Source organism: Cupressus sempervirens, chromosome 1 (assembly GCF_028749045.1).
Source record: "Cupressus sempervirens isolate cs-2001-9-10 chromosome 1, ASM2874904v1, whole genome shotgun sequence".
NCBI lineage: Eukaryota > Viridiplantae > Streptophyta > Pinopsida > Cupressales > Cupressaceae > Cupressus > Cupressus sempervirens.
This window is the reverse complement of record NC_143118.1, coordinates 273,971,963-273,997,351: the sequence shown is the minus strand read 5'-3', so window position 1 is coordinate 273,997,351 and position 25,389 is coordinate 273,971,963. Positions and strand designations below refer to the sequence as shown.

The 25,389-nt window shown below is 35.2% G+C and overlaps 2 protein-coding genes across 2 annotated transcripts; both read right to left on the bottom strand.

Moving 5' to 3' along the window:
- Positions 1–9,647: 9,647 nt before the first annotated feature.
- LOC149577177 (UDP-glycosyltransferase CGT-like) lies at positions 9,648–11,443 on the bottom strand. The gene has a single exon (XM_089822614.1). The coding sequence runs from the start codon at positions 11,439–11,441 to the stop codon at positions 10,059–10,061; it is 1,383 nt and encodes a 460-aa protein (XP_089678740.1). The 5' UTR covers positions 11,442–11,443; the 3' UTR covers positions 9,648–10,058.
- A 9,142-nt stretch (positions 11,444–20,585) lies between these two features.
- On the bottom strand, positions 20,586–21,525 carry LOC149577176 (uncharacterized). The gene is made up of 2 exons (XM_089828854.1): positions 21,139–21,525; positions 20,586–21,042 (listed from the first exon to the last, which is right to left on the bottom strand). Exons 1-2 carry the CDS (start codon positions 21,517–21,519, stop codon positions 20,776–20,778), a joined length of 648 nt encoding a protein of 215 aa, XP_089684980.1. The 5' UTR covers positions 21,520–21,525; the 3' UTR covers positions 20,586–20,775.
- Between the last annotated feature and the right edge of the window lie 3,864 nt (positions 21,526–25,389).

Here is a 25,389-nt window from a genome sequence, read left to right as displayed (position 1 = left end):
TCCATCTCCCATGAGAATGAATATAACACTTAGAAATAGTTGAAACTGGGTGATTGTCACAAAAGTGAAGTCTCAAGGCTTCTACGGAGGTCATCTATTCTAGTATTATTATAGCCCATGCACACAACCAACAAGTTTTCTCCAAGGTTAATGCCACTTTTGTAGCAAACCCATTTGCAAAAGCTTCAACAAGTGTTGTACCTTATGAACCATTTATTATAGGGCCCCTTAAGTGTAAGGAAACTTGGCAATAAAGAAGATAACCATTTCCACATAACCCATAATAGATCTGAAATAAACATGAAACTAAAATCCACATGCAAGAGAATAGAAAACATACCCACAAAATGTGACACAAGATATACCCTGGGAAACCCTCATTGAGGGAAAAAAACCCAGCCTCCAAAAGCATCCATCACCATATATTATTCAACAAAAATACCATTGCCATACAACCATGGAAGCCTTCATGGCCATAGCCACAACCGAGAAAACTATGTGAACAAGCATGAATCCACACATCCCATGCCATGCTTCCAACCTTCACAAATGCTCCCTTGGCTAACTTGTCAAGCCTTGTCCTGCTCAACTCTTGCCTTTCTCACTCTTACTCTTTACAACAACTACCCTTGTGGCTGCTTCTATAGTAGCAAGTCCCACAAAAACCACCAAGTGGTATTACATAAACCATGTGCTAAAACCATTAATTCTTTTCTCCAATATTAAATTATTACATGAAATATTTTCACAATGTTACAATACAACTCATCAAGAATATTTCATGGGAATCTTTACATGTTGCACGTCCATCTAGGTGGAACATTACATGATAAAATAAAATAATAAAATATAACAATATTATGCAATGTGTGCAACACTGTAGGGCCCATTTGCCGTTGCACCAAAAGCCATGACTATTAGTGAACATGGAACACCACATAATTAACCACCTGTGGGCAGGGGAGCGCGTCGTATCACCCAACAATCTCCCCCTCAACACACATACCAGGTGCTTACGCGGGTCGGGAAGGCACTAGGGAGATTTGAACCCATGATCAAGCCAAAACCAGGCTCTGATACCAATTGTAGGAACCATTTTCCGTTGCACCAAAAGCCATGACTGTTAGTGAACATGGAACACCACATAATTAACCACCTATGGGCAGGGGAGTGCGTCGTATCACCCAACATTAAGCTCATCAATTAATAAATAGTATATATTTTCCATAGCAAATAAGATCATGATATTGTTATTAGTATTCAACTTTGTAGTTTTTGAGTCAAACTATTGACCCATGTTTCATGAGTAGTGGTTCACAGGAGCCCATCTCACATGGTAATAAATGGAACACTTAGTACTTAATTCATCTAGGTGATGCTCATAGAGGTGAAGCACCAAGACTTCTTGGGAGGTCACTTATCTTGGTACTACTCCACCTAAAGTATGCTTAACTATGAAGTTTCCTCCAACGTTAGTCTCACTTTTCTTGCAATCACATTTACAATACCTTTAAAAAGTGCAGTACCTTATAAACCATTTATTATAAGGCCCCCTTAATCTTATCAATAGATATGTAGAAATATTTTCTACAATAAGTGAAAATTATAATATTATTATCAGGATTCATTGAATCAAGATCATTGACCCATGTTTCATGAGCATTGGTTCATAGGAACCTAGCTCTCATTATGAGAATGAATCAAATAATTATCACTCCTTTCATCAAAGTTTTTCTCATAGAGGTGAAACATCAGGACTTCCCAAGAGGTCACTCATCCTAGTACTAATCTAGCTCAAGCATACTAAACCATGAAGTTTCTAAAGGGTTAATCCGACTTTCCTAGAAACATCATTTGCAAAACCTTCAAAAAGTGTACATACCTTATGAACCTTTAATTTTAAGGCCCTTAAGCCCATCAATTGATAAGTAGCAATAGTTTTTACAATAAGTCAAATTATGATATTGCTACTAGGAATCAACTATGTAGTTTTTGAGTCCATCTCATTCAGCCATGTTTCATGAATAGTGGTTCACAAGAACCCATCTCTCATAAGAATAAATGGAAAATATAGAACAAATTTCAACTAAGGTTTGCAGCTGACCATTTTACATCTTTTTGAGCTTTCTATTACTATCTTGATGATGGATTACAAAGTGTGATCCTAAATGTGATTAATTTTTTTTACAAAATTGATACCAGAAATATTACTAATCTAACTCTCAGAGATTGTGAAAAATTGATACCAGAAATATTATTAATCTAACTCTCATAGATTGTGAAAAATTGATATTCTTAAGTACATTACTACTTCTACTAGGCCTTTTACCCTCTTCAATTCCTCTCCAAGCCACTTATTCTCTTCGTCTTGCTCTTTCACTTTCTTATCAAGTTATGCATTGGTAACCATTATTGACACTTGTCCTTTTGATTCTTCTTCTGACATAAAACCTTCCTTTAGCATAGATCAATATTGTGCTCTAATACCACTTGATACATAGAGCATTTCCAAAAAGTGTGTTGAAGCTCCCACACACCTCTATTCCTCCCTATGATCACCTCCAAACTCCCACAAAATCTCACACCCTTCTAGGAAATCCTAACAACATGTTCAAATACTCAAACAAGCCACAAGATCCCCATTGTTGATTCTACATGTAACGCCCCGCCAAGGGACCCAAAAGAATTAACCTAAAGTTTCACTAAGTTTGCTAAACATTTTTTTTTTTTTAAAGTAAGAATGTATAACATACACATCAAACACATAGTAGCGGAAGCAATAACATGTAATCATCGATAACCATACTTTGCAAGTTACATTTCTTAAGGATCCCAAGACGTTGAGTCACGTTTAAATTTAATTAATTCTAAGTCTAACAACTATCACATACATATGAAAGAATAATCAGAAGTCCCATGTCCATATAATACATTTGTTCCGAATGCCTCTCGGCAAATTAATTCAGAATGCTCAATCATCCACTGTACAAGTCACAGGGTATGAAAGGCTTAAAAGAATATACATATGTAAATATAAAGATACAACATCCTCAAATCCATAATACAAAGTACAGTAAAAATATATGAAACTATTCCCCATACATGATACATCCATACATCCATAATGATAAAACATCTATCATAAAATCTAACCATCCATCATAATAATCCAAGAACATAGTGAAGGTAAATGCCAATCACGAAAACTCCAGCCACGGTGACCACGGAACAGATCTCAATGGTAAGAGTAAAAGCACTACCACCCGACCGTGTGGAACCTAAATGGTCCACTCCCACCGCGCTGAGGAGATAGTCTCAAGTCCCAAATAGGATAACAAAACCTATAATCATAAATACTCTCTAAGTCCACGAAATCCTATAAGTATGCTAACTCAAGGGTTCCTAAAAAGATCGACATCTAAATCCCAGAGGTACCACAAGACACATAGGAAACCTAATATGCAAGCGGAAAAGTGTCATCGCAAAAGTCACGTAGAAGTTACCTGAGCAATCTCTTAGGAATCCTGGGTCCCTATTGATCCCTGCGGCCACTAGTATCCTCTCGTACTGACGAGGCATACTATGGAATGCAAGGTCATAACCAAGCGTTCTCTCTACCCCATCCTAGTCTGTACTAGCACTCAAGGCATGGGAGAGAACATACAATTATCTTGTTAGGTTCATTTTCCCTCATTTAGTGTAAATGTTTTCACTTATTAAAACAACTTACAATGGGTTACTCCAGGTAGCCTCTTAGGGCCCCGATCCCCATTGCAAGCCACTTCCCGACACTACACATAGATAACCTACCCTAGGCTCATGAAATCATAAATCAAAGAATCATAATAAAACCACCTCAGTCCTATACAAGCAACTGAAAAGACATCATAAAAGATAAGCCACAAAACTACATCAGTTCTTCATGAGCAACAAATAAGCATCCAATAATAATCATATGATCATGACAGTTCTCTATTAGCAATTGAAGGCATCCATGATAAATCACAAAATCCAATGGTTCTCCAATGAGCAACCAGAAAGTATCCCAATAGTAAATTACACTACTGATCGAAGACTCCAAAATGGTCAAGTCAAAACATGACATCATCAAGAATATAACAAACACTTCAGTCCTCTCAAGCGACCGAAAAGAAATCCAAGTATAACTGATCGAGACTCAAAAATGGTCATCAAATATAACTGATCAAGACTCGAAAATGGTTAAGTTAGGTATCTCAAATACATACACCTCAACTTCATACAAGGAACTGGAAAGTAATAACAAACAGTAAATACAATCATGCCATAGAGAACTTCATCACATTAACATGGTCAGGTTAAGAAAGATCGAGACCAAATCATCATGACATCACATTCACAACCCCGAGCCTCTGGTAACAACCTAAACTAGTCAACGCTAAACCAATCCCATAACACTCAAAGCACAAAGAAAACATCAAAGTCTCAGAGATTGGATTTGAAAGTATATTATTGAGTTAAGGTAAGGTTTATGTTTTAGATTAATGTCGAATTCAAGTAACTAGGTTTTCATAACTACCCCTTACGATTAACCCATTTCTATAATAACTTCCATTAAGTCAATATTCCAAATCTACCATTTAATCAATTAATATTCATTATTAATTAACTTTAATTAAACTAATTTTAATTAAATAAATCAATAATCATTTGTTCTAATTACTTATTTTAATCTATTTATTAATTGTTAATTTATTAATATTTAACCCAAAATTATTAATAAATTAATATTTACAAACTATGTTAAATGTATTATTATTTAATTATTAAATATTAATAAAGATTAAAATATTTATTAATTAATATATATTAAAAATTTATTAATTAAAAATTTTAATTAAAATAAAATTTATTTTTTATAAATAGTAAAATTTATAAATATAAAAAAATGAAATAAAAAAAAGCCTTTAAAACCCACGTTTAAAGCCCGTCGGCTCTGCCGCAGGCCTGCGGTCGTAGGGCCTGCGACGGCAGGTACTCTGTAGTTGCTGTCGCAGTACCTGCGACACAGGTACTGTCGGCTGTTGGCAGTGGGGGTGGGTACGAGGTGATTCCCTCCCCCCCACTTAAAACATTAATTTTATATATATTTGTTTAAAAACAACGATTTGTTTTTAAATCGATTTCTATAAATATATTTTATTTTTTATTTTTTAAATGAAATTTAATTTCATTTAAATATATATATATATATATATATATATATATATATATATATATATATATATATATATATATATATATATATATATAAACTAACTCAATTCCTCCTTAATATATAATATATAATTATATTAAAGAATTGCCTCTTTCATTAAATTGGTATAGAAATATAGTCAATTCGAACTTCTATTTTAAAATTTCAGTCTAAAATTCAACCCTTCCCATTTAGATCTCATGTATACAGAAGTTTATTGCCAAGCTTCTCATAATTCCAATATTGTAATGTTTAAACACTCATCACAGAGAATTCAGATTTACAAACCCCAGACACGAAGAAGACAGGAAAGAAAAATTGCGTAATAAATCGATAATCAAAAGCACAAGACCCTACCTGATCCTGATGCTATTATGCAATCTCCAGGAACTGTAAGAGAATTCGCTTCCCTCAATATCCTTCCTCTGGAAAACTTTCTTGGTCTCAGCCTTCTAAAATTTGCTTCCAAAAGTAGTCTCCCAAAAATTTCCGTCCAAATACGTGTCCCAATTTGTGTCCCCCAAGAATGAACCTCCAATGTTGTGATAAGAAAATTTTCTCCTCAAACTGGGCCACTTAATTGTGCGTTCACCCGAGAAGACTCTTTGCACAACTGAGTTAACTCCAAATTAACCTTTATTATCTTTTCTTTTATTTTGCATTCATCTTTTATGCACATTAAGTTGATTTATTAAATAACTTTATTTAATATTCTACTTGACTTCTATTTTAAATTAATTTATTACTTTAATCTCATGTGCACTTTATGAAATTAAAATAACATTATTAATTTCTATTACTTAATCTTTTAATTTATTACTCAAATTTAAACTCGTGTTTAGATCATGCGATCTAAAATCCTTTAATAATTTAATGTCTTTCAACTTTTAATTTCTTTTAGAAACTTAATTGATAACATATTTAATTAATTTAAATAACAATAATATTTAGCATTTATTTAAAAATGAACTCCAAATATATTATTATTAAATTAAATAAATATTATCTTGTTCTAAATTTATCTTTGAACTTTAACCTCTAAATTTAATTCTTTTATTTAATTAATTTCTCAATTAATTAAATATTAAAGATATCATATTAATTCTCTATTAAATTAAATCATTAATTAATCTTTTTAATTAGACTTAATTAATAGAAAATACATCAAGGACTCATATAACAACATACGAAAACCCTACATAGAAAAACACATACTAAATCAAAACAAAAAGGTTATAATCCCGAAATTACATCATTTGATGCATTCAGAGGGTACTTAACTCAGATACTTGTCCTAATTATCAATTAGGACAATTGGCTAAAGGGTTTAGGAATTGGACTTAAGAGTTTATCTCCCCTCTCTTACCATTGAGACAATGCGATAGGGTACACTCATCCTGGCAATTCAGGGAAGTCGATACCCGGTACTTGCAACCTGCATAAAATCCACGCATGTACAAACACAATATTCTAAGCTAAACAAACAATGGTAGGAAGTGGTGCATCGTGTAGATCCCGACTAGCAGGTGACTACGACTCCCTTCCTTAACCACATCAGAAACACCATACATAAATAAAAACAAACAGGCACACCATACACATGCAGTATGGGGTAAGTATCCATAAGAAAGCACGTGTGATAATAAACCATCTAACTAATCATCATCGATAACTGAAAACATTGAATAATCATCATACATGCGTGAAATATAGAGTACCAAGTAATCTCATCATATAATAAACTGAGTGTAAAACAACATCTGATAATCTCTAAAATAATAATACTAATCATCAAACATAAATTGGCCTAAAAGAGTTTGGTAAGGATGACAGAAATGCGACTTAGGGGCAGGCACTACACTACACAAAAATCCTATTGGATATGATTTTGAGTTTAAGGCCAAGTTCCCTATTTTGAGGAAAGATGAAGAAAATGACTCACAACACTTGTATTTGTTGGAAACTACAATTGAAGCAATTGTTATGTTGTCATTGATGTCAAACCTATTGGTAAGTCATAGTATTAAACCTATAGAGAGACATTTGCTAACAATGTAGAGTGTCATATCATTTGATTGATGAAGAGGATTTGAAAAGAAGAGATCATGAGATGACCTAGTGAAAGGTTGAGTTGAGATGTGTTAAGTATCATGGAATTGCAATGGGCACTTGATAAGTTAGTCCTTGACAAGATACGTGTTGTTCAATCAATACATGAAGTGAAGAAGATAGTTAGATGAAGCAAAGAGTTAAAACAAGTCAAAAGGATAAGCTTGACTGAGTGTTAGTATTGCACGGTCAATGAAGAAGCTGAAGCATAATATTAAGGAACTTATATAGAAGCTGAGTGAAACAGTTTAAGCTGAGTGTTAGTTATTGCAAAGCAAATTTATGAAGGAATGTAGTAATGGCTGAGTGTAGTAATGGTCGAGCGAGCATGTTGATGTCAAGTGAGAAAGTATAGTGCGTGTCGAGCTACATAATGACGACTGAGCTGAAGAACAAATAAAAATAGACGTTGACAAAAAATATATTGAGTTGGGACAAATGAGTACAATAATATTGTACATAAACTTCTAAATATAGTATGTTAGAAATTGATCCTTGATACTCTTATAAATAAATTTGAAATTGGGCCCCTCATCAGTGACCAACTGTGAGAATCTCAAATTGTGACGAATAGAGAAAGAAAAGACCTAGCTAACGAGTTGAGAATTGTGTTGAAAGAAGCATAAACATAAGAGGGCACTTGAAAGTGCATTCAATCTCATAGATTATAAGCCTAAGGGAGAAAGTTCAAAACACATGAAAATATATATCTACTTGATTAAAAATGAAGAACTAAACTGAAAAAGAATAAAGAGGAGGATGATACCCAGAAGATTAGAGGTAATGAGATAAATTATACATAGGATATATATGAGACTTGCTATGGACAGTTCCTAGAATTAAGGTATCTTCAAAAGAAAAGATAAAAAAGAAATGGAAATAACATACCATTCTTAGACTCTATTAATGAAAGTGGAAGAGAATAATCTGATTCTGACTACCTCATGGTCATGGACTTGTTCCCTAAATTTATTACTGAAACTCTTATTATAATCCCACCAAAGATGCATTGAAAACTAGACGATTTATATGATCCCAAATTCAAATCCACTTGAGCTTATAAACATTCACAAAGCGCTAAGTGTACTAAGAAAAAATATGATAAGGATAGTAGACACTAGCTGAAGGAAGAGAAACATTTGGAGATAAAAAGGGGAAGGAGAATAAATAGGTTAATGTAAAGGAAGAATCAAAATTATTTCTACGAAAATATGAAGATAGATGATTTGTATAGAAATTTATGAAGATGGATTATTTGTATGAAAATTTATTGTGACATTATTATATTAAAAAAATGGAAGAAACAATTGCAAGATAAAAATTGAGTTCTAGACATTTATAAATAGCATCATATTAATATAAAGTCATTATTCACATGAACACCCACAATTTAAAAAAAACTTTGAAAGTGTAATCATATTGCTCTTGAACCCATGAACTTAAAGACTTTCCACATTACTGAATTTCCTTCATTATTAAAAATTATTAGCTACCTACTATAATAGTTCCCCATATCTCAAATTTACGAGTTATCTTTTACTAGTTTTCCCATGTTAAAAAAAGCCAACCTACTCTTAATCCGGAAACGTTTAGACACTAAGGGCCCGTTTGGTTGCTGGAATACAACATGAATAGGAATGGAAAATTAGAATTCATTTTGTATTCTCTGTTTGGGGCGTCAAATCAGAATTGGGAATAGGAATACGTATTCCCATTTTGACCCCAAAATGAGCATTTATCAATTCTCAAAAATACCTGTAATTGGAATAGCTATTCCTATTCCCAATCTCATTCCTCCAAGTTGTATAATCTTTTCGAATCCATGGTTAAGCAGGTTATGAAATAAATCATATTGGCACTGCTTGAAATCTGTTCCGTCTTCCAATTGCTCGACAAACAAATGAAGATCGAACCAGACGATCCAGAGGTACTCAAGGCAACGACCCTGAAAGACAACATCGATTTGAAACACGTCAAATTCTTCAAAGATCTCTTGATGGCATAAATTCATACGGCAACTTGTATTCTGGTCAATCATTTGCCGCCGCTTGTTTCAGATCTGAAGGTAAGATGATTTCACACAACCATTTTCACAGAGATCTATACTGCAACTCTGGCCATCAAGGCAATAATGTCGGTGCAGGACACAACCCCTAGGCATTGCTTTTCTACAGCAGTCTTGGCATCATCAATGAGACCCCCCTCAGCGTTAGATTTGGAGTTGCATTCTTTTCCGCAGTGCTATTCGCTGAATTCAACAGTACAGATCCATCGCCAATGCAAAAAACAGTGAGAAGCTGTGTGTATAACAAGTGTTGGTATTATATGAAGCAGAAATCAAGCGTTACATGAGTGATAAACGAAGCAAGGTGGGTGATAAATGAAGCAGCTCTCAGTGCCCTAAACGCTAGATTAGCATATTCTAGATTTTCAGTTTTGTACAACCAAACATGGAAGTAACATAGTCCCAATCAAATTTTCAATTCCCATTCACAATCTGCATTCTCATTCTCATTCTCAATTCTAATTTCTCAATTCCTATGCCAGCAACCAAACGGGCCCTAAACTAAAACGTCATATCTAACCAAAAGGGAATAGTTTTTTTTTTTTCCAAACCTCCCTTATATGTTTGACTTTTTAGTTTAGGATTTATCCAATGCCCTCTTAATCCCACCATGTGATGGCGTGGTGGATGCCATCTAAACTCACTGATTCAGTTGAGGAGCTGAAATGCTGCCTGAAGGCTCTTAGAGGACAAGCCCCCTTCTCCAATGGCCATTCTTCCGCGCTGTTGAAGGTAGGTTGCTGCCCTTCTCAGATCCTCCCTTTCGACAATCGCCTTCACACCACTCGCAATCTCCTCTCTGCTAACAATCCCATCTTCCCCCTTCCTCACCTCAATCCCCGCCTTGACCTGCTCCACAACAATGGCGGCATTCATCATCTGGTCACCAGCCAGAGGCCACGCAACAATAGGAACCCCACAACTCAAACCTTCCACAACAGAGTTCCACCCACAATGGCTCACAAAACCACCGGTCGCCACGTGGCTCAATATCTCCAGCTGCGGAACCCAACTGCAGACGACCAGCCCCCGCTCTCCGATCCGCTCCTGGAACCCCGGCGGAAGAGGTGGAGGCGCTGAGTCAGCACCGTCGACGACAGATGTCCGCAAAACCCACAAGAACCGCTGCTGACTCATCTCCAAACCAAGCGCCAGCTCAATGATTTGCGCCGGCGACATGGCCGAGCGGCTGCCGAAGCTCACGTAGACGACCGCCTTGGCGGGCTGCGCGTCCAGCCATACCAGGCACCGTTTCTCGGCATCCTCGTCGGAAGTGGAGGAATATTCCGATGGCATAAAGAGGGGCCCGACGGCGTACACGGGCGGCAGGGAAGGTCCGTTCCGGAGACTTTGGAGAGACTGCTGTTCGAGCTCCTCGAAAGTGTTAACCAAAAGAGCCGAGGCATTTGGGACCTCCGTTCCGCTGGCGAGAAAAAGCCTGCGAAAAATGTGATCTTTGATCTTGAGCGCCTGAGGGATCTGCGCGGCCCGCAACGTAGGAAACCCGGGAATCTCCAAAACGGCGTTTTGGTCACTGAAATCGAAGCCATGGGCGTCTGCAATGGGCAAGTAGAGCATTAACCCCACGTTAAATGCAGAAGACGTGCACATAACGTAACTGGGGATGTTCAACTTGGCGGCGACCGATAGAATGGGCGTGAGAACGAAATCCGTTACGATGGCCGAAACGGGGGTACTCTGTTTCAGCAGATCTGAAGTGAGGAGTTTCTCGAAGGCAGGCATGGAGGCTTTCGTGGCCTCCCACTGGGCGAAAAAAGGGTCGCCTTGGACTTCCCGGGATTCGATCTCGAGCTCCACGACTCGAATGTCGAGGCCGGAGGCGGCCAGGCGGCGAACGTGTGAAGTTTCCGTCGGGGAAACGTTTTGAGTGGGCGTGATGAAGGAGACGGAGAAGCCGTGGTGAATTACGAGCGTTCGGGCCAGGTGAAGGAGCGGCATGAAATGGCCCATTCCGGCCGACGGGAACACTGCCACGTGGCGCTTCTCCTTCTGTACTACAGGTGCCGCCATTGTTGAAATCTTGTCTTGCTTTGCTTCCTTGCAGTCACAGAAGTTTATAAGAGATTCGGACGACTTATCAGTCAAAGATAAGGGGATCTGAATTTGTATAAAATATTGTAGTGGCCGCATCTTCCTTTGTCTGTTCCCACGCAGTCCCAACGAACAATAAGGAAAACCTACCGGCTTCTCGAGTCAACGTTAAAATGGCAGGTAGGGATTTGTTAAGATTATTACTTCAGGCGTTATCGCTGTTCTTAATCATCTATTTTTTTCTCGTTCGTTCAGGAAATATATCGATTCTTCTATTTCTTATTCCTTTTGTCTCAGCAGGTGTTACAGTCTAAATCTATTTAGCGCTTGCAGCCGCGCAGGGTGCAAGTGTACAGCATAGTTACGGGAAACGATGTTTTCTAAGGCCCCGTTTGGTTGGGGAAGATGAATTTTCCTCATAACCAGGTTATCTGATAACCAGGTTTTCGAAAACCTGGTTATGTATTTTAGGAAGATAGTTGGACCGTTTGGTTGACACGGAAGATGAATTTTCAAATCCATATTCTGCGTTTGGTTGCCAATTTAGAAATTGGAATTGGAACAGAATATGATTAGGAATATCTTTTTGTTGCGTTTGGTTGTTCATTTTCTAATTGGAATTGGAATTTGATGTAAATTTTTTTAATCTTATTTAATTAGTGAAACACAAGGATTAGAATGAGTAAAGTATTAATATTTATGATTTAATTTATTTATAATTAGACTACATTATTATTATTATTTATTCTTGAATATTCACAGTTTTATTTTGTTAGTCAATAATAAATAAAATGATTATTATTTTTTATTTTAATTCTATTTATTAGCAAAGAAAAGTTAAAAATAATCATACATGCAATCATTTGTACGAAGTTATTTTTGTCCCATTGTTGGAAATTGTGATCATATATATTATATATTTTTGAAAAATTGTGTAAGACAAATTTATCGTCGAATTGAATTTATTGTCAAGTTCATCCGAACTTCATAATTGTCGAACTCGAATTGAAACTTGAACCTTGTGACTTAGCCGCTAAATATGTGTCTTTGTGTTCTCTCTCTATCCCTCCCTATGTTTGTGTTCATCCACGTGATTTGGCAGAAGGATTGGACACAATAAATGTTGTTTATGCAGATGAATTATTGTCTACACTATATGAGAATTCTCGCATCTCTTAAGACTAGTTGCCGACACAGAGAGGGATTGTGAGGCGTGTTGTGGCTCTTGGTCGGTATCTTCAGAATCCATTGGCCATGGTTGCAACATTATATAGTCTTGACAAAGAAATATTATCATTGAAGTTTCATTCACTGGAACATTTCCTTACTCCAGATGAAAAGTATGAAGCTGTTGAGCAGGTAATAGTTACAACAACCAACTGTAGAGGCTATGAAGCCACTTGTCTTTATAAATGCTATTGGTTTTTTTATGGGTTAGAGGGAATGGACAAGCAGCATCCGAAAACCATGTTATGGATCCATTGGATGATACTAGAATTCATCCAAAGTCATATGAATTTGCCAAGAAAATGGCTAAGGACATATATTGTGAAGAAGCTGGACATGATATAGATGATATGGATGAGGAAACACAAGAAATGGTTGTTGAGCATGTCAAAAATATCCTGATCTGTTAAATGCCCTTGATATTGATGAATATGCTAGAAGTGTGGAGCAATGGACATCCAATAAAAAGCAGGAAACCCTTGCTGACATAAAGAGTGAATTGTTACATAGATTTCAGGATTTGAGATCGCCATATAAAGAGCCATCCCAGGATGAGGAATTTTATCTGCTGACTGGAGAAAATGAAGAGACCCTGTTAATGAAAAAAATTGTCCCCGCAGAGTCCAAAATCATCGTATAATTTGTGATCTGGAATCAAGCTTGACATGAATAATATTGAAAGAGGAGCTTTCTGATGATCTAGATATAGATCCTTTAGAAAAAATTGTAGAAGGCAGCATCCTTACCTGTTGGGTGAAAACTATGACAAAAGTGAAGTACCTAGTTGAGTTAACTTGCAAAGAGAGTTCACTAAAGAATGATAACTATCAAGGTGCATAGGATAAGGATAAGGAGGTTAAGGATCCATATTTTGCGGAAGAGGATTCCATTTCACGAAGTGAACAAGAGAATGAAACCATTAAGTTCCTAACAGATAAAGAGCCAGGGGAGAGTATTATCCGTCCATGCTTGAAAGGGCCTACTCACTTGATTCTAACACTGAACATTTTCAATGGAGTTTATGCACACAAGGATATTGTGGAGGGAGGAAAAGACCAAAAGGATTTTGCTAGCTATCTTCGACTTGGAAAATACTTTCAATTGGGGAGGAGACATTTGAAGATCTTGATGAGGTCATAGACAGATATATATTCAAGAGAGGATAAGATATTTCAGTATTTCGTTCTACTGTTTGGTGAGTCATAAAACACACATCAACAGACACCTTTCTACAGATGCAGGAACACACAAGCTCCTCTCTCTCTCTCTCACTCTCTCCCTCTGTCCCTCCGTCCCCCCTTCTTATCCCGCACTCTCTGCCCCTCTATGTATCTCTCCCTTTTAATAAATTTATTAAGTTAGTTAATTATTCAACAAAATATGCAACTAAATTTTACGTGAAATATTATATAGGAAAAAATATACCATTTTACATTCACATACATTAAACATTTGATGAGAACTTTAACAAGAAAAATGATGCTTTGTTAATAATTGCTCTTAAAAAATGTGGAATTTTGGCAACATAGATTTTACATGCAATTTAAAAAAAAAGATCATGAAAATCATTAATCATATAAATCATATTTTAACATCATGAAATTCTAATAATGAATTTCACATAATTACTACAATATGAAAACTTGCTAACTTGATAGAACAATATCCATGATTTGATGGTGGTGTGAAAACACACCGTTAAACACGAAAACATTGAGAAATCCACGATGTATGCCTTTATGCCCCACATTCGACGACACACCGTTACATACGAAAACACTGAGAAATCCACGATGTATGCCCTTATGCCCCACATTCGACGGCAACCCTCTCATGCTGCTCAATCTTCCCATTACTGTTTGTGTTGTTAGATGGTCAATCTTGCATATATGAACTAAACATGATTGAAAAATTAAAACTTGATTATTTTTTTAATGGAATACACCAAGGAGTGGCATCAGAAATATTGATCGTTTACAAACACAGTAAACAATCATCCGATAGCTCATTTTTTATCAGCATGTGTGGTCTTGCAATATTAGCAAATCAAGAGCAATAAAAAAATACAAGAGAAAGACACTTTATCAATATCGTTGACAATCTTGTCAAGAAGCACGTACACAGGAAACCAAACTGTGGAAAAAAAAATAAGAAATTAAAAAAATATCCAAGCAAATTAGGAATATACATATAACATGGGACATAATCATGACTGTACAATCATCTACCAAAAATCCTCAATACTTTTGATAATCTTGTCAACGAAAACATACATAGGAAATCAAATAGGGACAAAAAGACAAAAAAATAAAAACATATGCAAGAAAATTAGGACTATAGATATAACATAGGACAGAATCATGAACTATACAATCATCTAGCAAATCACATTTCTATATGCTTTCAAGTTCTACAATTGAACATTCATCATTTGCCACTCCTTGTGTATTCCACGTATGTATGGTTCAAATATAACTCTAATTAACAATGCAATGAACAACTATACCAAACGTTTACGAGATCATAAACTACGTGTTGTGAGAGATCAATGCAATACCATTAAACAAAGCCAACTAACCCTTTGGAATTATTTCACATGCCAATCGTGTGAATGCCAATGAAATGAACAACTAAACTATGTACTGACCAATGCCAATCATGTCAATGAAATGAATGACTAAACTATGCATATATCAAGTATGTATACATACGTACATACATGCATGAACATACATATGCACAGACATACATATATACGCACATACATACATACATACACATGTACATACATGTGTACATACATACGCACCTACATACATACATACGCACATACATACACACATACATACATACATGCTTAGCAAAATAGAAAAAAAGTGCTCAGTAATGATTTCCAATATAGTGTTGTGACAGATCAATGCAATACCATTACACAAAGCCAATTAACCATCTGGAATGACTTCACATGCCAATCGTGCGAATGCCAATGAAATGAACAACTATCCTGCATATTGACCAATGCCAATCATGTCAATAAAATGGATGACTAAACTATGCATATATCAAGTATGTATACATACGTACATACATGCGTGAACATACATATGCACAGACATACATATATACACACATACATACATACATACACATGTACATACATGTGTACATACATACACACCTACATACATACATACGCACATACATACACACATACATACATACATGCTTAGCAAAATAGAAAAAAAGTGCTCAGTAATGATTTCCAATATAGTGTTGTGACAGATCAATGCAATACCATTACACAAAGCCAATTAACCATCTGGAATGACTTCACATGCCAATCGTGCAAATGCCAATGAAATGAACAACTATCCTGCATATTGACCAATGCCAATCATGTCAATAAAATGGATGACTAAACTATGCATAGATCAAGTTTGTATACATACGTACATACATGTGTGTACATACATATGCACATACATACATGCATACGTGCATACATGTGTGTACATACATACATACACATAAACATACATACATGCTTAGCAAAATAGTAAAAATGTGCTCAGTAATGAGTTCCAGTATAGTGTTGTGAGAGATCAATGCAATGCATAGATCAAGTATGTATACATACATGTGTGTACATACATATGCACATAATACATACATATGTACGTACATACATACATGTGTGTACATACATATTGTTTGTTTCAAATCTGTTTAGCAAAATAGTCAATATGTGCTCACTAATGAATTCCAATATAGTGCTGTGACAGATCAATACCACTGAAATGGACAACTAAACTTTGTAACAGTTTCTTGCCAGTAATGAGTTCTAGTATAGTGCTATGAGAGATGAATGCAATACCATATAAATAGAGCCAATTCATAAGCTATGTATAGATCAATGGCAATCATGGCTTTTATCTAGACATAATCAATATGTGCTCAATATGTGCTCAATAATGAAATTTACAAGTATATCACTAGCTTTTATCTATACATAGCTGACCTATACATAGTTTATCATAGTTCTATTTCTATCTGCTATTTGCTTAACATAGTCAATAGATGTGGTAACTATTTGTTTCAAATCTATTTAGCAAAATAGTCAATATGTGCTCACTAATAAATTCTAGTATGGTGCTATGAGAGATCAATACCAGTGAAATGAACAATTAAACTTTGTAACAGTGTCTGGCTGCTTGTGTCAAATCTGTTTAGCAAAATAGTCAATATGTACTCAATAATGAATTCCAGTATGTGCTCACGTGATTACTTGTATATATCATAATGCCAATCATAATAGCAAAACATGGCAATTATGCTTTTATCTATACATAGTTGACCTATACATAGTTTATCATGGTTCAAATCTGTTTAGCAAAACAGTCCAATATATGCTGTAACAGTTTGTTTAGAATCTGTTTAACAAAATAGTAAATATATGCTCACTAATGACTTCCAGTATAGTGTTGTGAGAGATCAATGCAATACCATTAATCAAAGTGAATCATGCCAATGAAATGAACAACTAAACTATGGATATATCAAGTATGTATAGATCCATGTAAAATCATTCAACATACTTATGATGTCATAAACTATGTACAGATCAATGCAATACCATTAAACACAGTCAACTCATAAACTATGTATGGATACATGGAAGATCAATGGCAATCATGGCTTTTATCTATACATAGTTGACATATACATAGTTTATCATGGTTCAAATCTGTTTAGCAAAACAATCCAATACATGTTGTAACAGTTTGTTTAGAATCTATTTAACAAAATAGTAAATATATGCTCACTAAGGACTCCCAGTATAGTATTGTGAGAGATCAATGCAATACCATTAATCAAAGTGAATCATGCCAATGAAATGAACAACTAAACTATGGATATATCAAATATGTATAGATCCATGCAAAATCACTCAACATACTTATGACGTCATAAACTATGTACAAATCAATGCAATACCATTAAACGCAGCCAACTCATAAACTATGTATGGATACATGGAAGATCAATGACAATCATGGCTTTTATCTATACATAGTTGACATATACATAATTTATCATGGTTCAAATCTGTTTAGCAAAACAGTCCAATACATGCTGTAACAGTTTGTTTAGAATTTGTTTAACAAAATAGTAAATATATGCTCACTAATGACTTCCAGTATAGTGCTGTGAGAGATCAATGCAATACCATTAATCAAAGTGAATCATGCCAATGAAATGAACAACTAAACTATGGATATATCAAGTATGTATAGATCCATGCAAAATCATTCAACATACTTATGACATCATAAACTATGTACAAATCAATGCAATACCGTTAAACACAGCCAACACATAAACTATGTATGGATACATGGAAGATCAATGACAATCATGGGTTTTATCTATACATAATTTATCATGGTTCAAATCTGTTTAGCAAAACAGTCCAATACATGCTATAACAATTTGTTTAAAATCTGTTTAACAAAATAGTAAATATATGCTCACTAATGACTTCCAGTATAGTGCTGTGAGAGATCACTAATTAAATAGTCAAAATGTGCTCAATAATGAGTTCCAATATAGTGATGTGAGATTAATATAGTTTTAGTTTAGTGCTATTAGAGATTAATGCAAAACCATTGAATAGAGTAATCATGCAGCATAAGTCATTGCAATCCAGTCAGTAGCTGAAATAGCTAAATGGTACCAAATGTCATTGCAATCCACTCCACTCTCTCCACCTCATCCATCATCAAGAACCCTTTGGCTCTTTCATGTTGAAGCACGAAGGTATCATGTGCTTTCACGAAAATTGCTCGACTCAGTTCAGGGACAGCTTTGAGAGCAATATATGCAGCAATCAAAATATTATCATCTTCAGATTTATCCACTTTTACAATCTGAGGCTTAATGAGGCCATCTTTCAGTTCCTTCATAGTTTCGCATATCACATCCAATGATGCAGCCAAAGATGTCTTCTTCCTCTTTCCCCTCCTTGATGATGATGGTGGAGGAGTCCCTCTAGCACTTGCACTCGACTGATTGGAATGATATAACTCTTCATCAATATCTGGTTGGCTATCAAGAGGTGTACCACAATTGGTATCATCCTCATCAAGCACATTAAATGCATCGTTCATAGGGTGCCCTTCTTCAGCATCAAGGGGTGTTGTAGATGCGAACCCTTCAGCAATGTCATTACCAACAATTACAGCCAATTCATTGAAATATTGGAAAGGTGACCTCTTATACATTTTTGCATTTTTGAATTCTCTCCTCTACATATAAGCATTAATAGATGGATTAGGTTGTAAGTTTTTCATTATTAAAATAAGAAGGAAAAATTTCTTCAATGAAAAGAGTACAAAGATGATCCTACCTTCAAAAGGTCATCCCACACTGAATCCTCAGCATCCACAGTTTGAGTTTCTTCATTCCAAGCTAACCCAATTGTATTTTTCAAGTCCTTCATTACTTTATATCCTACTTTTCATGTTTTTAGCTTATTCTTAAAATGATCTCGTGACAGATTCGAGTTCATCGCTGAATTGAATGTCCTCTCTATCACAGTCCATGCCTCTTTTTTAAACCCACCTTCACCTTTCCGTCCGAGATGGACTTGTTCAAGGAGCAAGTCTAAAAACTTGCGTTCCATCGATTTTGTCCACATTTTCTTCTTTGAAGAAGAAGATTTGTTGCTCACAGCGAGGGATCCATCTATATCACTCAAAGTAATGGGAGAACACATCTGTTTCACATGATCAGATCCATCCATGCTCATCATGAGCTCGGTATATGCCATTGTGTACTCCTTCCTGTATTTCATTTAAATTTGACATAGAAAATCTTTAACTATCAATTTGTAATACGTCATAATGGAACAAGGCTAACATATTGAATAGGTAAACGTATTACGATTTAAAGTAATCATACGACTGAAATTGAAAGTTATTGCTCTTTAAATTTAAATAGAATGCAGCAAGCAGTAACATCAGAAAAATAGGATTTTCAACGAATTCGTTGTTCTCTTCTTACTAGTGGGCTTATGATCTTCATCATTTGGTACTCCTTGCTGTATTTCATTTAAAATTGAAGATGATAAACTTTAAATATCATTTTTTAATACATCCTAATGCAATGAGGCTAACATTTAATAAACTTGAAAGAATTTAACTGAAGATGATACACATTTTAAGCAATAATTGATGATAACACATCAACATAAAAAAAACTACCAGTAAGACAAAATGGTGATATCAATGGCAAGTAAATAGTCATGAGCCCCATTATGAAGCATGTTATTGTACTTTCTCAATGCAAAGATGTATAATAATTGTGCTTTCTTGCATTTAAATCAATGTAATCTATATTTCAAGTTGAATTGTGTATTGCAGATATGATCAACAATTTTTGTACATAATGTAGGTGTGAAATTGAAAGTTAATGTTCTTTTTATTTAATTAGAATGTAGCAAAGACTGATATTAGAATAACGAAATCAAACACCATCATTGTATATGCATACATCAATTTAATCATATAAAGCACATTGCCTTCTAATAAATCATTTATTCTCGAGATCTATAATCTTCCCACATCCTATTTGCTATATCTTCTCGAAATTGGGCCCACTCATTTCTATCCTCCTGAGACAACCCATATGTCTCAAGTAGTGGCACCTCTATCCCATCACGATCATCTTCCTCTTCAATAGCTTCTTCCGATGGAAGGCCATCCTCTATCGTAATGAAATTGTGAAGTATGCAACATGCTAAAACAATATAGGATTGTGTCATGATATCATAAGACGTTGCATGTCTTAAGATTGGAAAACGCTGCTTTAGAATACCAAATGTACGTTCTACTGCATTTCTAAGAGAGGAGTGTCGATGGTTGAACAACTCATGTGCAGAGTTTATTGGGTTTTCTCTTGACCACTCTTTCAAGTGGTAGCGTGTACACCGATAAGGAGCGAGAAATCCAGGTGCATTTGGATATCCAGCATCCACGAGATAATATTTTCCTATATAAAGAAAGTATATTGTCAATACTTGAACCATTTAGCATAACCTTGAGTATATTAAAATGTGATTTGGCTTACCAGGGGGAACTACAAGTGGATCTGATCTGGATAGAGCTGAGGCTAGAACACGGCTATCTGCAGCAGAGCCTTCCCAACCAGCAAGGCAATACTGAAACTTACAATCAAAGGAGCAGACACCCATAACATTTTGCGATAGGTTCCCTTTTCTATCACGATATTTACCCTGTATGTCGACATCAACTCGCACTGGAATATGGGTACCGTCGATGGCTCCAATGCAATCCTGTGGGATATGATACACTGATCAAATGTATGCTCAAGTAATAATAAGATAAGGACAACATTCTAGACAATAAACTTGTAATAATGTGTGATTTACCTTGAAGAATGGTTCAAAACGATCCTTCCCACTAATTTCAGGAGGAGTGCCTGGACTAGGTGGTATGAAGTAATCTCTGTGAAGGGCTAAGATAGCCATCAAAACCTTGTGGAAGTACCGACTGACTGTCTCTCCTGAGTGCCCAAAGTTATGGGCAATCTTGCGGTTCCTTAGATTGTGCCCAAGGGTGTGGAGGAACATCACTAGTTGTTCCTCTAACTTCAAGTGGATCGTATCTCTCAAGCTTCCTTTCAGCCTCAGAATACGAGCTAGAGAAAAGAAGGCTGCCCTACTCATCCGAATCTGATCATGACAATCCACCTCATTCGAATGAATAATGTCTCTACAAAAGAAATTTCCTTTTCTTATTCGTTTACCCATTTGACTACCTTCTCGGGCTACCAGTACTTTGGCTATGCCAACAAAAGCAAAAAGAATTGTGAGAATGTGGGTGTATGTGGTCTTCCTAACTATGCTTCCTTGGACCTCTATACTCTCCATAGGATCCATTAGTGACCTGAAATGTGGACAATTTAAACACTATCAGTTATGAAATATCAACTATCACCTATCGAGATACAACATGATTATTTGCTAGCCTCATTGCATTAAGAAGTCAATTATTTATTCAAATACAACAAGGAGTACCAACTACCGAGGATCATAAGCCCATAAAGAACAAATTACAATGTGTCATTATACTCCATGTAATCTATCTATACCAATGAAAGCATAATATTGATTCCATTTGTCTATATGTATACACACATGTATGTATATATGTATGTGCACACACATGTATGTATGCATGTATGTACGTACACGCACACACATGTATGTATGCATGTACGTACGTACACACACATGTATGTATGCATGTACGTACGTACACACACATGTATGTATGTGTGTATGTACACACACACACATGAATGTATGTATGTATGTATGCATGTATGTACGTACACACACACACACACATGTATGCATGCATGTAGGTAGACACACACATGTATGTATGCATGCATGTACGTACACACACAAGTATGTATGTGTGTACGTACATACACACACATGTATGTATGTACACATACACATGTACAAACTATAACTTGAATTTGGGCTTTTATGAATGTGTTTTAATAAATCGTCGGGTCCGCTGAAATTGAGGCTCGTCTTTTAGAAGATGAAAAGTAACATAGTTGGCAATAGGAATAGAGTTTCTTTCTGCATTGATCTATACATAGTTTGAAATCATGGCTTTTATCTATACATAGTTTATGACCTCATAAGTATGTTGAATGATTTTGCATGGATCAATACATACTTGATATATCCATAGTTTAGTTGTTCATTTCATTGGCATGATTCACTTTGATTAATGGTATTGCATTGATCTCTCACATCACTATACTGGAACTCATTGGACTATTTTGCTAAACAGATTTGAACCATGATAAACTATGTATAGGTCAACTATTATAGATAAAAGCATGATTGCCATGTTTTGCTATTATGATTGGCACTATAATATATACAGGTAATCACATGATCACATACTGGAATTCATTATTGAGCACATATTGAGCACATATTGATTATGTATAGATAAAAGCCATGATTGTCATTGATCTATACATAGTTTATGATTTGGCTCTATTTAATGGTATTGCATTCATCTCTCACAGCAGTACACTAGAACTCATTACTGGCAAGAAACTGTTACAAAGTTTAGTTGTTCATTTCACTGGTATTGATCTCTCACAACACTATACTGAAAGTCATTAGTGAGCATATATTGACTATTTTGTCAAACAGATTCTAAACAAACTGTTACAGCATATATTGGACTGTTTTGCTAAACAGATTTGAACCATGATAAACTACGTATAGGTCAACTATGTATAGATAAAAGCCATGATTGCCATGTTTTGCTTGATTGGCACTATGATATATACAGGTAATCACATGAGCACACACTAGAATTCATTATTAAGCACATATTGAGCACATATTGATTATGTATAGATAAAAGCCATGATTGACATTGATCTATACATAGTTGATTCATACATAGTTTATGACTTGACTCTATTTAATGGTATTGCATTCATCTCTCACAGCAGTATACTAGAACTCATTACTGGCAAGAAACAGTTAGAAAGTTTAGTTATTCATTTCACTGATATTGATCTCTCACAGCACTATACTAGAATTTATTAGTGAGCACAAGTTTATGACTTGGCTCTATTTAATGGTATTTCATTCATCTCTTACAACAACATACTAGAACTCATTACTGGCAAGAAATTGTTACAAAGTTTGGTTGTTCATTTCACTGGTATTGATCTCTCACAGCACTATAGTGGAATTTATTAGTGAGCACATATTGACTATTTTGCTAAACAGATTTAAAACAAACACCCAAAAATTGTTACAAAGTTTAATTTTTCATTTCACTGGTATTGATCTCTCACAGCACTATACTCGAATTTATTAGTGAGCGCATATTGACTATTTTAAAAACAGATTTGAAACAAACAGTTACCACATATATTGACTATTTTGCTAAACAGATTTAAAACAAACACCCAAAAATTGTTACAAAGTTTAATTTTTCATTTCACTGGTATTGATCTCTCACAGCACTATACTCGAATTTATTAGTGAGCACATATTGACTATTTTAAAAACAGATTTGAAACAAACAGTTACGTTTGAATGAACCAAAAAAACTTAAAAAAATCCAGTATGCAAAGGTGGGTGTGAGAGGAGAACCGTTTAACGCCGCCGCTATTCAAAGTGGAGAAGAGAAATCGCAGAAAATGCCACAGCCACACGCTACGGCCACAGGAAACCACGGCCACAGAAAACCCACAAACCAGAAACCCTCGCAAACCACGGCCACAGAAAACCCACAAGCCCAACAAACGCAGCAAACCAAAAACCCTCGCCTTCGCACAACAGAGCACGAAAACAATACAACCGTCGTCTTCCAAAAAACCCAATTTGTTCTTCCAAAAACCTAAGGCGGATTCGACGGACCCGACGATTTATTCAAACGCATTCATAAAAACCCAAAACTTGGTTTTCATTTTAACTTCCACCTATTTCTTGGAAGAAATTTCTTCCAATTTTCGAGCGAAATTGGCAGACGAAACCCGAAACCAGGTTATGCGTTTGATGAACCAAACGCCACCATTTTCTTCCATAACCCGATTTTGGCGCTGAAAACCCTATTCCGCGCCCGGTATTCTCGTAACCAAACGGGGCCTAAAGGTTGCACAAAAGAAATGTGTGTATACATATATGTGCGTGTTAGTATATGTCTGCCAACATTTCCTATATAATTTCACCTAATATACAACTTACATGTCTCTTTCTCACACACACTATTTTAACTTAATATAAAATATTTTATTTTATCTAAGTGAATATGCATGAAATTAAATAATATATAGCTCACTTTTAAATATTTTATATAACTTCTTAAATTATATATGTTTGTGTAAGTAAACATGCATGATTTTAAAGTTTGTAAAATAAAAAAATATTATTTATTTAATTTATATAAGTAAACATGTATGAAATTAATGTTTGTAAAATATAAAATATAATCAAATAAAGACTCCTTTTTAAAAAGAATTCAAAAATATTCTCAGTTCTAAAGAGAAAATTCAATTATCATAATTGTTTGTGATGACATACAATAGCACACAATAGTACATTAAGAAATAATCAAAATTAAAAAATCCTATTTAGAACCTAGCTCACTAAGGGCACCGGTATGGAAGAGCCAGGTGGAGAAAATCTCTGGTCTCGCCCCAAAATTCAAGCAATATTTTTTCCTTGTCTCCCTCTCTCCATTCCAACATCAAGTAAATTTTCTTTTGCATTATCTTCAAGTACTTCAATTGGAAATTCATCATTTCCATCATCCATTGAGCCACCATATTCCCACATCTTGTGGGGCCCTGATTTGTAATTAGTAGAAGCTCGAGAAACAATTCGAAGATTGTGATGAACATACACAAGATCTTCTTTTTTGTTGCCAAGCCTATTATGCTTCATAGAATGTATGAAGGCATACTCCCTCTAATTTATTTCACATGTAGAAGTACTTGAAACCTATTTTTGTAAAATAAAAGTAAATAACATTAACATTTTAAAATACATTAATAATCAAATGAATTTCATCCAAATCCTAAAACTAATGATGCAAAAATCTACCTGAGATAACACACGAATTGC

Coding starts and splice junctions, on each gene's coding strand:
- LOC149577177 (XM_089822614.1), bottom strand. CDS start 11,441: ATGGCGGCACCTGTAGTACAGAAGGAGAAGCGCCACGTGGCAGTGTTC.
- LOC149577176 (XM_089828854.1), bottom strand. CDS start 21,519: ATGGGTAAACGAATAAGAAAAGGAAATTTCTTTTGTAGAGACATTATT. Junction 21,043..21,138: donor GTTTTGAACCATTCTTCAAG/GTAAATCACACA, acceptor CATATCCCACAG/GATTGCATTGGAGCCATCGA.